This window comes from Aquarana catesbeiana, linkage group LG05, assembly GCF_042186555.1.
Source record: "Aquarana catesbeiana isolate 2022-GZ linkage group LG05, ASM4218655v1, whole genome shotgun sequence".
Lineage (NCBI taxonomy): Eukaryota > Metazoa > Chordata > Amphibia > Anura > Ranidae > Aquarana > Aquarana catesbeiana.
Window position 1 is genome coordinate 222,422,120 of NC_133328.1, and position 16,768 is coordinate 222,438,887.

At 40.1% G+C, this 16,768-nt stretch overlaps 1 protein-coding gene across 2 annotated transcripts in view; it reads right to left on the reverse strand.

Annotated features, from left to right (window-relative positions):
• The window catches only part of ITGA9 (integrin subunit alpha 9), a 626,511-nt gene that overhangs the window by 351,173 nt on the left and 258,570 nt on the right, over positions 1-16,768 (reverse strand). For both annotated transcript variants that reach the window (XM_073630570.1, XM_073630571.1), the window contains exons 13-14: positions 15,287-15,332; positions 3,740-3,894 (exon numbers count right to left, since the gene is read on the reverse strand). In XM_073630570.1, the coding sequence (XP_073486671.1) occupies positions 3,740-3,894; positions 15,287-15,332 (201 nt within the window). The remainder of the gene's footprint in view (positions 1-3,739; positions 3,895-15,286; positions 15,333-16,768) is intronic.

Consider the following 16,768-nt stretch of genomic DNA (forward strand, 5'->3'; position numbering starts at 1 on the left):
AGTGTGGCTTACATTTGTCTTCAGCCCCCCTGAGTCAATGCTTTGTAGAACCACCTTTTGCTGCAATTAAAGCTGTAAGTCTTTTTGGGGATGTCTCTATCAGCTTTGCACATCTAGAGAGTGACATTTTTACCCCATTCTTCTTTGCAAAATAGTTCAAGCTCTGTCAGATTGGGTGGAGAGTGTCTGTGAACAACAATTTTCAAGTCTTGCCACAGATTCTCAATTGGATTTAGGTCTGGACTTTGACTGGGCTATTCTAACACATGAATATGCTTTGATCTAAACCATTCTATTGAAGCGCTGGTTGTATGTTTAGGTTAATTTCTCCTGCTGGAAGGTGAACCTCTGCCCCAGTCTCAAGTCTTTTGCAGACTATAACAGGTTTTCTTCTAAGATTGCCCTGTGTTTGACTCCATCCATCTTCCCATCAACTCTGACCAGCTTCCAAATCCCTGCTAAAGAAAAGCATCCCCACAACATGATGCTGCCACCACCATGTTTCATGGTGGGGATGGTGTTTTCAGGGTGATGTACAGTGTTAGTTTTCCGACACACATAGCATTTTGCTTTTAGGCCAAAAAGTTCAATTTTGGTCTCATCTGACCAGAGCACCTTCTTCCACATGTTTGCTGTGTCCCCCACATGTCTAATTGCAAACTGCAATTGGGACTTCTTATGGCTTTCTTTCAACAATGGCTTTCTTCTTGCCATTTTTCCAGAAAGGCCAGATTTGTGGAGTGCACGACTAATAGTTGTCCTGTGGACGGATTCCCCCACCTGAGCTGTGGATCTCTGCAGCTCCTCCAGAGTTACCATGGGCCTCTTGGCTGCTTCTCTGATTAATGTTCTCCTTGCCCGGCCTGTCAGTTTAGGTGGACAACCATGTCTTGGTAGGTTTGCAGTTGTGACATACTCTTTCCATTTTTGGATGATGGATTGAACAGTGCTCCGTGAGATGGTCAAAGCTTGGGACATTTTTTTTATAGCCTAGATTAAATTACACACAGGTGGACTCTATTTACTAATTAGGTGACTTCTGAAGGCAATTGGTTCCACTAGATTTTAGCTAGGGGTATCAGGTAAAGGGGGCTGAATACAAATGCACGCCACACTTTTCAGATATTTATTTGTAAAACATTTTGAAAACCATTTATCATTTTCCTTCCACTTCACAATTATATGCCACTTTGTGTTTGTCTATCATATAAAATCCCAATAAAATACATTTATGTTTTTTGGTTGTAACATGACAAAATGTGGAAAATTTCAAGGGGTATGAATACTTTTTTAAGGCACTGTATCACCAAAAGAAAGTAGCACAGCACTGAAAAGTAGCCTGGTAATGAAGGGATATTGCACGCCAGTATTGGTACACAAGTGGTTAATGCTCCTCTCTAGCCTGGACATTATTGATTTTCTATTATTGCTATCAATGATAGGATTAGGTTCACCCCTGGCAAAAATCAATAAGCATATGTAATTTGCTAGAAGAAAAGATTTATGTCATCTTTCCAAAACTGTGTTCACTACAAATACTGCATTAGGTAACACAATGAATAAAAATCAACTAAAGAAATAAAAGCAAACTTTCTCACACACCTATATGCATCTAAAAATATATTTCTAACAACATCTTTTATGCCTGCAGAATACTGACCTCCATTTGTAAAGCAATCTGAAAAGTAAAATAAGTCCACAAACAGCAAACACTATTACATAACCATCTCAGCCATTAACAGGACAGTTACGATCAATAAAAATGCTTTTGAAGGTCACAGTCAGGTTATCGTAACTGAAGTCACTAAAATAAACAGTCCATAAACTCTGACTTGTGGACAAAATATTTACACTGTAAACTGATCCATCCTGTGACTGAATAAACTCAATAAACTGACAGTTTCAGATAACTCCAGGCTTGTGGGCAGATGAAAGTAATCTGAAGGTAGTACATACATACTATGTGATTTCACATAACAAATACAGAATACAAAAAAAAAACAGTTTGGTCCAAACTGTAAAAAAACAATCAGTACAGTGGAAAAAATCAAAAAGTCCTAGTCTTAAGAAACACTTGGTAAAGATTATAATGGAAAATAGTTTGATTGATTTAAATAGAATAAATATAAATTACAGACAAAAACTTGTTTTCTAGTTTTGGAAAGAGTCAGGGTTATATTATCTGTTCTCCTCTGTTATTGCTGCCAGTGACCCCATTGGTTACCTTAACTTTGGCTTTTTGTTTTCAACAGGATGGAAAATTAAAAGAGATCTAATGTTTTGTCAGTTGTTATCAGTACAGGAGTACTGATATCATCCCAGTACTGGTGTAACTGGGATGATAAAATCAAATTCAGACCCCCCCCCCCCCCCAAAAAAAATCTATAAAGCCCAGGTGCATGATCTATGAAAAATCTTCAAGTCATAATAGTCTTTTAAGTCACTTCCTGGTATTCAGAGGCACTGGAGACATAGCCGGTGCCTCACAACTGCCCCCTGAGAAGGCTATATCACCAGTGCCTTCCACTGAAATCTTGAAAAACTGCATGATCTTGAAAAATCTCATGACATCTCAGGGCGAGGTGGGAGGGAAGCACGTTTTAAAATATTTTTGTTTATACGTTGCCATGGCTTCAGCCACGTCATTATCATCTGGCATAATCAAGCCTTTGTCGCCAATGCCATGGTAACATATAAACCATAGCATACATGTGAGATCTGACACAGACGTGGCACAGAGAACAAGGAAGAAGAAATTAGCCATCATTTTTTTTTTTTTTATTGGTGGTGCAGGATGCAGAACAAGGACAGGACAAACCACATGGTGTGTGGAAAACCATTAGAGAAAGAAGCATCTTACAATAAGTGTGTACACTTTTTTCCCTAAAGAGATTTGTTTAGTGTCAGCACTTTTTTTTTTGCTAATTTGTTAATTGTTTAATTTGTTATTTGTTAATCTTGCTCTGGAATAACTATAAATTGTATTATTAATATTTGATGATCATATCTATGTACATAACATTTTTTTAAGGAATTACTAATTCACTTTTTGGATAGTTCCTGATTTCAGAACACTTAGGATACCCTTACTTTTCACTGGACAAGACATACAGCACCATGGCTCAAAAATCAACACTACATTCCAAATTGCTGGGATCATAAGCCCAGCCCTGGCATTGCCTGTATGGAATCAATGGGGTATACTTAGAGCAGTGAATGTGACATTCAACAAACATTTACTGTGGGTGCATCTTCCTGGTGCCCATGAGAAATCAGAAACCGCACTCTGATGACACCACTTTTCGTAAACACGTTATTCAAAGTAAGCACTCTGGAATTCCTGCATGTGAATCGCATGTGAATCATCTCTCATTTCAACCCTTACAGACTTAATCATAGAGATTTTCACAATTAAGTTTGCACCCGAACCAAAATCTGAATAAATGCAAGCTCATCCCTAAAGGTGAGGAACAGAGTTTAGACTAGCCTTCCTCTTTAGTAGAGATTACAGAAACAAATGCCTAGATTTATGGTCACATAACTAGTTCAGGAAGGCTTCTGGAGCAGCATTTTCCTCCAGAAAAGGTATTTCAGTCTTCTAACTATTCTTTTATGCTATCCACCTCAGCAAGAATGTTAACATACTTTTGTTTTAAATTAACATTATAATATAATTCTGTTTTAAAATAGTGTACAAGCAGATAGAAAAAAATATTTTGCTTTGTAACACAAACTTTACCTATTTCTCCAGGAACGTGCTTGCCATAGAACTGGAAACAAACAGTAACGTTGGCACAGTTCACATGTTGTGTACCATCATGGCACTGTGGTGCAGTGATATTAATGGATGATGGCAGCAATATGGAGACCCTCACAGTAATTACTGGTCTTGTCCTATGGAAAAAATAATGAGTCAATGGAGCGACCATTTAGAAGGAACATACATACACCAAGGCAGCCTCAAATTACAACATATTCAATCCCTACATCCCAAAATCTTCAATATTTACAGTAAATGAAAAAAAAATTGCACCTCTGTTCAAATCCCACGATTTATGAATTTTCAGTCTTATATTCAGTGAAAAGGCTGAAGCTGAAATAAGTCTGGATATTACAACAAGTCTGTGATCCAAAATATACCTCGATTTCAATTACTTAAAGAAACAAAAAGTGAAAGAGAAAGAAAGAGTGGTTGTAAAGGCTGAAGGTAAGAAACCTTCATTGTGCAGTTCCTTTAGTAGAGATTACAGAAACAAATGCCTAGATTTATGATCACATAACTAGTTCAGGAAGGTTTCTGGAGCAGCATTTTCCTCCAGAAAAGGTATTTTAGTCTTCTAACTATTCATTTATGCTATGCAAGTAGCTTGCTATGGGGGCACTTGGCAAGGGGGCACTCGGCAAGTGCCGGCGTGAAACCTGAAAAGAGGGGGACTCCACTCTGCACAGAGGAAGTAAGTATGACATGTTTGTCATTTTCTTTTTATAAAAAAATGTCCTTTAAATCACTTTAAGGATGTGGAATATTTAAAAAAATCTGTCGTTAACTTAAAAACACCAAGAGCGTACAGGACAACAATAAAATATTTTGAGCTAGAAGCATTGCAAGAAAGAGTGAGAAAACATCCCCAAAGCAGATTTGGTGGCTGTGACTTTTGTGAATAGGGGTGTTAATAGGAACTGGAGAAATGGTACTGGCATATTTTATGTTCTTTTGCTCAAGATATGAAATTTAGCAAATATATGATAAATTGTAACTGACATTTAAAGAAACATACCTATATGAAGTAAAAATGTTACAGATTTTTTAAAATGTGGATAACATTGAGGTTAGAACCTCTCCCGGATTTTTATTGTTGTCTTTGCACTCATTATGCAAATGTACCCTTCTTTTATGTCCTGTGACCTGCTGGAGGTTCCTTAACTACATGTACCAAAGGCAGCATGGTCATCAGGTGAAGAAGTTAGGAATATTCCCTCAACTGGGCCAAAGGTACCAATAAAACCCAACAGAAGATCCAAGCCTTCCCTACTCCATCTACAATGAAAACAATGGCTGGCATGGAGGCTGTGTTAACTGTTTGATGAAAAAAATATTCAAAAGTGCCCAACCTGTTCCATAATACTGTTGGTATTAAAAGTCTATATTTTTAAAGAATTAAGGCATTTGTTCAGCTTTCACATAGAATGACCTTGTGCATCTTCTTCTACATAGCAAGAAGGGGTTAAGGGTTGGTGATTCTATGACAGATCACTTGGCCACCTTCCAAGTGTTCTCACCCCAGAGAATATAGATGCTTAATGAAACTCAATTTCAGTAATTGTTTGCTTGTACAGCATAAGCAGGAAAATTGCAAAAATTACAAAAGTCAGATTTGCTACAGTAATCTCGAGAGTACAGCTAATGCAATTCATGGCCTCTCTACAAACGTTAAACTCCCTGTGTCTAAAAATGTAAGGAAAATCAAATTGAGCATGTCTGATGGGCAAAGCTCAAAGGATAGTTCAAAAGATGAATAAAAAGCTTTCTAGTGTGTTCAGCACAAGGGATTCAGAGCTTCTTTAAACAAAGAGATCGTAAAGGCCATGGTTTTCACTTTTTAAATACAATGGATTCTGTTAAGTTGGAAATATCCTTTTTAAATCATTTATCAGCAGATAAGCATATTCCATACACTTTCTGGATTCAAAGATTTAGTGAAAATAAGTACCAAAACTATTATGTCCATGTATGTTCAGACATTTTCATCTTTAGGTTTACATCTCGTTCCCATTTGCTTTTTGAATCTGAGTGACTGTCTCTAAAAGAAAAAAAAAACTGCTGCACTAAAATTTTTCACGTTGGGACACGGCTTTAACAGGATTGTTTTGGAGTCTGCTGCAGGAATGTGAACTTATTGAAATAATTATGGAATCTCGCATTAGCATAAGCTGTGTGGCCACCTCTTATGCCCCGTACACACGGTCGGACTTTGTTCGGACATTCCGACAACAAAATCCTAGGATTTTTTCCGACGGATGTTGGCTCAAACTTGTCTTGCATACACACGGTCACACAAAGTTGTCGGAAAATCCGATCGTTCTGAACGCGGTGACGTAAAACACGTACGTCGGGACTATAAACGGGGCAGTGGCCAATAGCTTTCATCTCTTTATTTATTCTGAGCATGCCTGGCACTTTGTCCGTCGGATTTGTGTACACACGATCGGAAATTCCGACAACGGATTTTGTTGTCGGAAAATTTTATCTCCTGCTCTCCAATTTTGTGTGTCGGAAAATCCGATGGAAAATGTCCGATGGAGCCCACACACGGTCGGAATTTCCGACAACACATCCGACCGTGTGTACGGAGCATTAAAGTGAAGCTTTTCAAAAGGATTGCTAATTCCTTGTTATAGCCAAGACTCTCATGCAGCCCTAGATGCTGCTATTACCTGATGTCTGGAATAGGTACTAATTCTAGAGAGGCAAATAACTGTATGTTGCTCCAAAGGTTTTCTACAGAACTAGCACCACTTCTCAGAGTTAACCAATGGCAGCCAACTGCTGGATAGGAATCTCTGCTGTCACAGGTAACAACTACTCTGACAGGTTCACTTTAATACAAAAGAAGCCACCGGAAATAAGCATACTATGGGGTTTATTTACTAAAGGAAAATAGGCTGCTTATTTTGCAAGTTGCACCCAATCACATGCAAGGAAAATAAAAATGAAAAAAAAAATGCATTTTTGTTTGCAAATGATTGGATAGTGAAAGTCATCAGAACTTCACTTCATTAAATTCAGTTCAGTGGCTAATTCCCATGCAAAATGCATTCTCCCTTGCAAAGTGAACAGTCTATTTACCTTTAGTAAATCATCCCCTATATCTATGTGTCCGCACATGTACCAGTTATCTGCAAAGTAAGGGAGGTTTACACCTAATCTATCAATACCTGGGCATAGGCTACTTGTAATGTCTCTGTTTGGGAAGCCTGGAAAATCTGTGTCTACCATTTCAAAAGCAATATTTCTTTATGTATGTAGTACTGAATATTTCACTTTTGTTTCAGGAGCAACATGGAGCTGTGGAAAACATAAGTAAACCTGATGGATCAGATCCAGGCAAAAGTTCAAGACAACATAGGTTAAGGCAAGAGGTATTACTGTACCAAATCAGCTCTACAGAATCAAAGTACACAACCTTTGTTATTGTCTGGGGAAATGCTTTACTATGAATTTTAATCATAATCCCTGTGGTCCTTTCACACAAAAAAAAAACCAGCTACAGTCAGGTCCATAAATATTGGGACATCGACACAATTCTAATCTTTTTGGCTCTAATCTGGCCTTCCTGTTTTTGAGGCTCGCCAATGGTTTACATCTTGTGGTGAACCCTCTGTATTCACTCTGGTGAAGTCTTCTCTTGATTATTGATATTGACACACATATACCTACTTCTTGGAGAGTGTTCTTGATCTGGCCAACTGTTGTGAACGGTGTTTTCTTCACCAGGGAAAGAATTCTTCGGTCATCCACCACAGTTGTTTTCCACAGTCTTCCGGGTCTTTTGGTGTTGCTGAGCTCACCGATTTGTTCTTTCTTTTTAAGGATGTTCCAAACAGTTGATTTGGCCACACCTAATGTTTTTGCTATCTCTCTGATGGGTTTGTTTTGTTTTTTCAGCCTTATGATGGTTTGCTTCACTGATAGTGACAGCTTTTTGGATCTCATATTGAGAGTTGACAGCAACAGATTCCAAATGCAAATAGCACACTTGAAATGAACTCAGGACCTTTTCTCTGCTCCTTGTAAATGGGATAATAAAGGAATAACACACACATGGCCATGGAACAGCTGAGCAGCCAATTGTCCCATTACTTTTGGTCCCTTAAAAAGTTGGAGGCACATATACAAACTGTTGTAATTCCTACACCGTTCACCTGCTTTGGATGTAAATACCCTCAAATTAAAGCTGAAAGTCTGCAGTTAAAGCACACCTTGTTTGTTTCATTTTAAATCCATTGTGGTGGTGTATAGAGCCAAAATGATTAGAATTGTGTCGATGTCCCAATATTTATGGACCTGACTGTATGCATTGGTATACATAGGGCCTAAATTTATAATAGGACAATGTAAGATAAGCAAATACAGGATGCCTGCAGTGTATTTCTAGAGGTCAGTATGCTTGATTTCTGAAAAAGCTCCTCGCTGCCCTCGAAACTGGGGACTTCCAATTTGATTGTAGGTATAGGAAACAGACAAGGCGCGTAGGCCTAGCGCATTATCCTTAAAACATGTTGAATATTGTAAAACGGAGGTGAATGTACTCACAAACTAATGTTTACTTCATAGCTTAGACATAACATCATCTGCTTAAGTCCATATCTGTAAATTCACAATGCTCGTAGACACATCGACTAATGCATTTCAAGGTAATCCTCTTCTTCAGAGCATTGTTTAGATGGCTATTAGTATAGCTGAGGGATTCTTGTGGTGCGATTCCGTGCCTCTCAGCCCGGTGCTGTCACTTTACAGATTCTCCTCTCATGTCAGACATAACGAGCATTGTGAATTTACAGATGTGGACTTAAGCAGATGATGTTATGTCTAAGCTATGATGCAAGCATTGGTTTGTGAGTACATTCACCTCCGTTTTACAATATTCAATAAAACATGTTTTAAGGATATTGCGCTAGGCCTATGTGCCTTCTCTGTTTCCTATACCTACAGTCACTATGCATGACCTCTGATCGGGGAGAATAATTCCCACTAATCTCTTTAAAGTGGAGTTCCACCCACTTTTACAACTCTTCAGCATCCCTCACTAAACTGTGCACTGTAAACGAATTGGATATTTTTAAAAACATTTTCTCAGCACCTACTGTATATCTGCTGTATTCATTTTTCACTTCCTCCTCCCTAGCCGTGGCCCATCGCATCATTTCCTGTTTGCAATGCCTTCTGGGAAGGGGCAGCAATTTCCTCTGACACTGCCGTTGCTATGGAAACCTGACCTGAAACCTATTATACTGCTTGTGCTGCACTGAGCATGTGCGAGATCTGCAAGGATGAGATCCAGGAAGAAATACAGTCTGGCTTCAGATGCCCACACTTAAGATGGCCACGGCCTGCTGTAAGTTTATAAAATAACAATCTACGGCTATAAACTAACAAAACAGACCTTAGTTTACAAACTAACTTCACTAGAATACATTAAGCTTGTGTATTATAGGGGTATTTTTATTTAAAAAGTATAATTTCGGTCGGAACACCACTTTAACTGAATTTATGTCAAATGTAGCGGCTCAACAAGGGGAATGCACACAGCAATAAAAAAAACACTGAATGAGAAACACTCACATTTACTAAAGTTTTACTACTTTTCCATTAAAAGTGTACACCTTTGGCAAATAACACCAGATCAGTTTCTGATAAATTAGGCTTACTGTCTTTACAGTTTTTAATCATCCAATATTTGAAATAATATACACATTTACTTGCTATACAGCTTCCAAAACAGGCATATGGAAGTACAAATTAGAAAGAAAAAATTTGGTTGGCTTCCAAGTTAAATCTACATTTTCTTGGGCTGTCCCTTTAGTGAACTTTTCCTTGTGATATCAACCTAACCTTGGTTTGCACTGCATCTCATTTTGTAGCAGTATTTGAGTGTGACAATGAAGTTTGTGAAAGTACATGGAAAATCATGAGATGCACCATAGGGAATAGTTCTGATGCCAAAAATAATCTTTAATCATTGTCAAACACTATAGTCCAACTTAAATTCATAATGGAAGAGAACATTCTTGTATGACAGGGGCTAATAGTGAGCTTAGTTTTATGTATATTCAAAAATATTAGGATCTACACTGTACTGAAATATTGTCACTAGTGATAGCTTTTAGGATTCTTAATATCTCATTGTTCATATACAGTATATATTGCACATTTACATCAACCCCTGCCCTCAATCTAGGGTCACTAACTCACATTCATGCATACACATACCAGAGGTAATTGTAGACAGGAGCCAAATAACCTACCAGCATGTCTTTGTAGTGTTATAACATGCAACATGCAAACTCCAGGCAGGTAGTATCATGGTTGGGATTTGAATTGATGACCCTGGTGCTGCCAGGCGAAGGTGTTAACCACTTAGTCTCTGTGCCCTTTTTTTTTATACACATACTGTATATACAGCATATATATATAATTATATATATACCTTCAGCGGGTCCGGTGGAGCCAGTGAAGCGTTATTCACTTAACCTCCCTGGCGGTATGATTATTTCAGATTTTTGCGTCTCAAAGCGGTACAATTAATTTGCATAGAAATTTGGCGTTTTATATTGTAGGCCTGTAATTCTTAGCAATAACACACTTATATCTGTCCACCAAGAGTCTAGTAGATATCCCGGGTATGATGAAGTTTGAAACACAAAATCATAAATTATAATATAATAAATAAATATAAATAATTTGAAAAAAATAATAATATAATAATAATAAAAAAATAAATTTCCCCACGATTCACTATCGCTCAATTCTGCAAGTGTTCTAATTTACTATCGCTGTTTTCTAGCTGGTCTAAAGCCACTTTTGACGTAAAGGGACACTTTTTGGTTGCTATGGACAATCTCCAGTTTCCAGGCAGAAAGAGCAGTATATATAATATAAAACTGCATGCAGGGCATGGGCCAAAGCACTGGGGACAAAGGGGAGGTGAAATGATTTCATACAGTACTGTAATCTGTAAGATTACTTTACTGTATGTGTTATGATTTGTACATTTTTTAAAATTTGCCGCCAGGCTCTGGCCCCATGCATCGCGACGCTCGCAGGGAATGGAGCCTGGCACAGAGAGGCTTCGGGCAGAGGACGGAGCCTGCAGACAGCGCGGGGGGACATCGCAGGATCCTGGGGACAAGGTAAGAAACCTGCACCAGGATCCTGAGATGTAATCCCAAGTGTGGCTCGGGGTTACCGCTAATATGGTGCTGAAATTTAACCCTGAGCCACACTCGGGAATACTGTCAGGCAGGCTACGGACCGCCCGCCCCCAATGTACTGCAAACAAAGCGACATACTGGTACGTTGCTGCCTGCTTCTGGGTTTACGGTGCATGCATGCGCGCCCCCCTGCTGACAACTGCTCTGATTGTACACAGCAGGAGTTTGTCAGCAAGTCCTGGCCAACGATTTATGGCTAGGGCCTGCTGATCAGCTGTGATCAATCAGGGCTCTGTACAGAGGGGACAATCTCTGTTTCTTATCTCTGCAAAGTATCGATAAGAAACAGAGACCTGTCAGTAAAACCACCACACATTACACATTGTTAGGCACACATTTAACCCCTTGATCGTCTTAGATGTTACCACTTCCCAGACAGTGTCATTAGTACAGGGCCGGTGCATAGTATCAGAACTGATCATTGTATTAGTGTCAATACTTATGTCATTGGCTTAGCCAGTGTCAGATTGCCCGCCACACTATCGCAGTCCCATTAGAAGTAGCTTATCACCACCATTAGTAAAAAAAAAATCCAATATATTAGCATAGATCGTAGATGCTATAACTTTCACACAAACCAATCAATATACACGTATTGGGATTTTTTTTTTTTGCATTATGCATTTTTGTCCAAAATTTTTTGAATAAATTAGATTTTTTATTTCTTTCTAACTTTACATTTTTATTTGATTTTTTTTTATATTGGAAGAATATAGAATATACCGATATTGTAAAATGGGGTATACAACAGTACATATCAACATAGGATGTTTTTTCTGCACAAATTGAACAAAAGTTTGTCAAAAGTGGTGGGAATCTGAAGACCCCCCCCCCCTTCCACAAAAAGATTAAAAAAAAAAAAAAGTATGGATAGGTTTTATAACAGAAAGTAAAAAATATTTTTTTTTCATTAAAATTTTCAGTCTTTTTTTTGTTCGCATAAAAAAAAAAAACAGTGGTGATCAAATGACACCAAAAGAAAGCTCAAATTGTGTGAAATTAAATGATATAAGTTTTATTTGGGTACAGCATTGCATGACCGTGCAATTATTAGTTAAAGTAGCACAGTGCTGAATAGCAAAAAATGTCATGGAGGGGGTGAAACCTTCCGGAGCTGAAGTGGTTAAAGTGGGTGGGTGGTCATAATATTATGGCTGATTGGTGTATATGTGTACATCTGAAGAAGTGCCTGTTACTCAACCAGTTATAAACCAGCTATCATTGCCTGGTGTGGCTTAGACAATAAAAACCAACAGGCTAGCTTTCATTTCTATCTTTGTTATATTAAAAGAGAAGTATGTGTTTTGTTTTTATTTTCTTTTAAAAATCATATTTACCTAGGTGGATGCAGCATTTTTCCGATGCTGCATGTGTCCCCTGGCGCCTCTAACACTGAGAACCGAGCAATCAAACACTGCTGATCACTTGGTTCTCATAGCTCCATGAGCAGAGTTAGTGACTCTCTGCTCTGCCCCCTCCTCGCTCACTGGAGCGCTGAGCTGTGGAGGGGGTGGGAGTGGCCAGCTCAGGCTCTCAGCAGCTCGCTGAGAGCCTGAGTCGGGTGTCAGTCCAGGGATCTGGCAGATCCTGACTCTATGGTCATGATGGCGTGAAGCCTGGCTCGACTTCTGTGATGTCAGCAGAGAGCGGACTTTAGCCTGCTCTCTGCTGAAAACGGGTCACAGGAGTGCAGAACAAACCGCATTCCTGTGATCCACAGGCAGGGCTGGACTTACCATTGGGCTTGACTGGGCTCCAGCCCATGGGCCCCGCCCAATAGGGGGCCCCGCGGGCCCCAGCCAAGTGTACTCGGCTATACTCAGCTAGTTCCGCTCACAGTCACGCCTAGTCCCGCCCTATGATGGACATAACACAGTGACTGGGCGTGACTGTGAGCGGAGCTAGCCGAGTACACTCGGCTATGTATGTATATCGGCGGCGCTCGGCTCTGCTCACAGTCACGCCCAGTTCCGCCATTGGACCTGTGTTATGTCCATCATAGGGCAGGACTGCGAGAGGCGCCGAGAAAAGCCGACAGGAGCCGAGATACACAGGAGCGGCTCTGTGTATCTCGGCGGTGCCATATTTAAACTGCAGTGACACTGACAAGTCACTGCAGTTTAACTGCAGCCTGGGCAAGGCTGCAAATGACACGGACAAGGCTGCAGATAGACACTGATAAGGCTGCAGATGGAGGCTGCAAATGACACTGACAAGGCTGCAAATGACCCTGGACAAGCATGCAGATGGAAGCTGTGCAAGGCTGCATTGCTGAGCATTTAAATGTAAGTTTTTTTTCCTTAAATAGTTTTTTTCCTTAAAATTCCTTAAACTCTTATCTTGAGGTTTGCTGATTGGTTATTGGCAGTTATGTAGTGCCTCGCTTACTGCCGTTGAGAAAACCTGTCTGCATTAGACAGTGATGTAATGGCGGACAAACGGTATCAGAGTGGCGCGCTTAAAAGAAAACTAAAGGTTTAAAGTAATGTATAGAAGGTAGGGCCGGAAAGTGACTCAAGCCCAGGGGCCCCCACCACCCTAAGTCCTGCCCTGTCCACAGGAGTAGTACAGCTAAACAAGCTTTGGCTGTACTTCTCCCTTAAATGTCCAGTCTGTTAGTCCACCAAAAAGTGTTATTTTAGTTATGGCTGAATCCTGGTGGACCCGTCACACAAGGACACACATCCCAGTAGACTGCAGGGCCAGTCTCAAGGCAGGATATGTCTTGCGGAGTAGGGAGCTGGCTTTGAGTCATCAGGAAGTACCGGCCAGCACCGGAAGCCAAGATGGCTGTGATGTGGAGGAACAGAAACACTGAGAAATATTGACTGTATGTAGGACAGCGCTGGACTGTACAAGTTGGTAAGTACAGTATATGTCTTAAAAGGCAGCAGCTACAGTACTTGTAGCCACTGACTTAAGTTTGCCAAACCCAGATAAAGTTCCTCTTTAGTTAGTCCAACAGTGAGATCTGCACATCATAATTTATAACTTGGTTATAAAGTTACTAAAGGATTTGAGATTGTTCACACACTAGATTCTCACATTACAGGCATACCCCACTTTTAAGTACACAATGGGGTTTATTTACTAAAGCTGTAAAGTGCAAAATCAGGCTCACTTCTGCATAGAAACCAATGAGCTTCCAGGTTTTATTAGCTTAATTGAACAAGCTGGGGTTAAAAGCTCATTGGTTTCTATGCAGAAGTGAGCCTAATTTTGCACTTTCCAGCTTTAGTAAATAAACTCCATTGTGTACTTAAAAGTGGGGTATGCCTGTATTTATCTAATTCTGTGAAGATAAAAGAAGTCTCAGATTTTTTTTCTTTCACGAGACTGGATAATTGAAGTGAATCTTCATGTATTTTATTATGCGATCATTCTCAAATCCTTTAGTAAATCAATCTCATTTATTGCATCTGCTACCCCATGTAGTAATTTTATTGACTTTAAATGATAACAATGGAAGTTCCCAAAAACACCCAAAAATCTCAGAGGACAGGAACCAACCCTCATTATCTATATAATATAACATATGGCAAAGTGAAACTGAGTACAACAGGAAGAGCGTCAGAGCTTACTCTTGTATCCTGTGTTGTTTTGAAATAAAGGAAAGACATTTTAATCACAGTGTGTGATCTTCTCTCCTTCTTCTTCTTCATTTGGATGTTGCTGAAGCTGTGAAGTATACATATCACTGAGGATTGTTTCCTGTTCGGTTAAGATTTTTGTGTGTTTCTGTTGATCTCTCTGCATTTCAGTACCTGCTGTTGCAATTTTCATTACTAAAATAAATACAAACTTCTACATCATCAGTGGAAGGCCTCATAGTGGCCACAGTCAATGTGCACACCCAAGAACATAAGCACAGTGATCTCTGCTATAGTGCCCCCAAGAGCAATAAATGATGCACTTTGACTGCAGCAAAGAAGAGTCAGGTCACCAGATTGTGTGTGTTGATAGGGCTTTGTAAATCTCCAGACTGGTTGAAGAGAATTACAACGTTTTGGAGGGTTAAAAGAGCTCCTATAGCTTTTTTTTTAACTGTGTATTTAGTGGGTTGCCTGGAGCTTAGGTTTAATAGATCAGAACTGTAGGTGCTGCCTTTTTGACTGGTGAAATTATGCTGTTATGCCTATGAGCACTTATAAATGTAAAAAATAAGCACATGGAAGATATATTTACAGAAGAGGAAATTGTATGGGCTTATGCCCACTGAAGTGTTCCTGTGTCACTTTGCAGCATTTTTATTTTCAATAGATACGTTTATAAAATGCAGTAAAATGTTCCTTACCTTAGCAGCACAACACTATCTGACATAAAAGCTCCAATGGTCATATCTGAAAGAAGAGATGAGAAGCAATGAGAAAAGTCTAATGGTAGCTGAAAAATGCTACTTTACTCAGAATGCTAGTAGGTATCTCACAGTTAAACTATATACAGTACCATAGAGTTAGGTCAAGAGTCACCCTAAGTAATCAAAAGACCTAAATAACACTGCATTCTGTATATCACACTAAACATTATATAAATATTTTTTCCATCAGTTATAAAGAGAAGTATGGGGTTTTGGTTTTTTCCAGAATCATACTTACCTAGGTGGATGCCTAAGTGGGTGTCGGTCCGATGCTGGCTCTAACACTGAGAAGCGATCAAACACCGCCGATCACTTGGTTCTCAGGGCTCCCGACCAGAGAGCTGCTGTCAGTCAGCAGCTCTCTGCTTATTGGAGCACTGGGCTGTGGAGGGGGCGGGAGCAGTCAGCTCAGGCTCTTAGTGGCTCACTGAGATGCTGAGCCGGGTACCAGTCCAGGCATGTGGGTGGATGCCAAATTCATTGTCCCGATCTTGCCTGAGCCTGGGCCAGCTCTGTGACGTCAGCACAGAGTGCAAGGTTTGACTGTACTTTAATAAGTCCCCTTTCACACTGGGGCGGGAGGTGCGTCGGCGGTAAAGCGCTGCTATTATTAGCAGCGCTTTACCGTAGTTTTAGCAGGGGTAAAACCGCCCCGCTAGCGGCCGAGAAAGGGTTAAAAACCACCGCAAAGCGCCTCTGCAGAGGCACTTTGCTGGCGGTATAGCCGCGCTGCCCCATTGATTTCAATGGGCAGGAGCGGTGAAGGAGCGGTATATACTCCGCTCCTTCACCACTCCGAAGATGCTGCTAGCAGGACTTTTTTTCCCATCCTGCTAGCGCACCGCTCCAGTGTAAAAGCCCTCAGGGCTTTCACACTGGAGACACAGCAGCGGCTGTTTCGGGTCGGTTTGCAGGCGCTATTTTTAGCGCAATAGCGCCTGCAAACCGCCCCAGTGTGAAAGGGGTCAAAAGGTATAGTTATGTGCCGATGTCCGTGTGCACTTTCAACTGTCCTTCTACCAAAGCTAAAATATGTACAGAAGCAATGAATGATGAATCCTGTGACTCACCTATCACTTATCCTAAAAAAAAATGTATTCCATACCCTAAATTTTTTTTTTTATGTGTGTGTGCATATATGTGTATTTTATAAATCATAGTCTCTTATCATTTTCATGTACTATCTGAAGTACCATCTGAAGTAGCTAGTTGATCCTGCCAGTCACCTTTCTTTCTTGTTTTAAGCTGACCATATAGAAGCTGATCTATGCTTACGTGGTCCAATTGCATCCTTTGGCTGGCCATTCAGAGGTACAGGACACTGTGCAGACACACAGCATGCCTGTATTGGGTGTTTTGTTCAGCCACCACAGCCCCCAACCAATCACAGCCTGCCTCTGGCACACATGCCCTTCCAAT